Source organism: Branchiostoma belcheri, unplaced genomic scaffold, assembly GCF_001625305.1.
Source record: "Branchiostoma belcheri isolate BF01 breed outbred unplaced genomic scaffold, Haploidv18h27 scaffold37, whole genome shotgun sequence".
NCBI lineage: Eukaryota > Metazoa > Chordata > Leptocardii > Amphioxiformes > Branchiostomatidae > Branchiostoma > Branchiostoma belcheri.
In genome coordinates, this window is record NW_017803987.1 from 2,091,669 (window position 1) to 2,092,885 (window position 1,217).

The following is a 1,217-nucleotide window of genomic DNA, read 5'->3' on the forward strand; positions in this document are numbered from 1 at the left end:
GCTACGATAGGAGCCATATGAGGTCAACACAATAAATTTTGAACTTTTAATCAAACCACTGCACTGATGGATGGAAAAACTGTATATCAACTAGGAAGAAAAGGACTTTCCTTGACTGTGGGGGGCAAAATATGAGCATTTTTTAGTTGATTCAGTACCAGATTTTTTTCGCAAATCAGAAAGAAACGAAGAGGCGAATCCACCAACAAATTGAATTGGTGTGCCCTAACGTACCAACTTTTCAGACCCCAGTTTGTCATATGTCTACATGTATGTTAACATTAAGATCCCGTCATTAGAATACACGTTTGTGGCTCTGAGTAAGTTTTAAAAAAAGTTTAATTAGCTAGGTTGTTTACCTTTGACATGTGAGAGAGACGCCTTCGGTACGTGTACATCAAGGATATTGTCTGGGCCAGAAGGGAGTTTCCAGAAGTCGAGCTGATTTAAAGACAAAAATAGAGCGATTATCAAATCTATAATACTCTAGTCGTGTGATAAAAGTACAAAAGGAAAGAACTGAGGATGTTGATGTAAAATTAAAGGACACAAAAACGATACAGTTGAGAAAATACCGATATTTCTGGTTGTTCCTCCATACTCGTTAAAAATCGCACATCTTCGGCATTCCTCGGGAATATTCGCAAGACTTCGTCCCTGAAATGAACTGGTGTTGTCATGGTCTCCTCCGACAGGGGGCGCTATCTCACCTGATTACTACAATAAAAACTTTATGTATTTTGTCTAACTCGTGATGACCGAGGAAGAAAATACGTGTTATGCTTGTGAAATATGGAAACGTAGCATGTATATAGTTATTAAAACGTGTGTGTGTGTATTGCAATGCTAGATTTATAGCTTCATAACTGTAAATGAACAAAGTAAATTTCTTACAACTTTTGCAAGGTTCTTCCGCAAAATGACAGCAATCAATATATATATCAGTTTTTTCTGGCATAAACTGTTAATATCATAACTCTTACTAACTTAACCGATGTTGAGAAACTGCAAGACCAGCTTTTTAAAAATGTTTTTCCATTATGATTCAATATGTTGTATATAACTCAGGCGATTCCAAAAAAATTTCGGGAGGATAGAAAACGTTACCTTTCATAGACAGAAGACGATGCAGCCGTCAGTAATATTGACGCAAATATGAAGCTCAATTTTACATCCATATTGACGGTGTACAGCAGACACAATAATGTTCTGGCGTT

At 36.6% G+C, this 1,217-nt stretch overlaps 1 protein-coding gene across 1 annotated transcript in view; it reads right to left on the reverse strand.

Moving 5' to 3' along the window:
* LOC109476398 (carboxypeptidase B-like) overlaps window positions 1-1,217 on the reverse strand; it is a 5,795-nt gene extending 4,578 nt beyond the window's left edge. The window contains exons 1-3 of the mRNA XM_019777334.1: window positions 1,108-1,217; window positions 576-657; window positions 360-441 (exon numbers count right to left, since the gene is read on the reverse strand). Coding sequence (XP_019632893.1) covers window positions 360-441; window positions 576-657; window positions 1,108-1,178 — 235 coding nt within the window. The 5' untranslated portion in view covers window positions 1,179-1,217. The remainder of the gene's footprint in view (window positions 1-359; window positions 442-575; window positions 658-1,107) is intronic.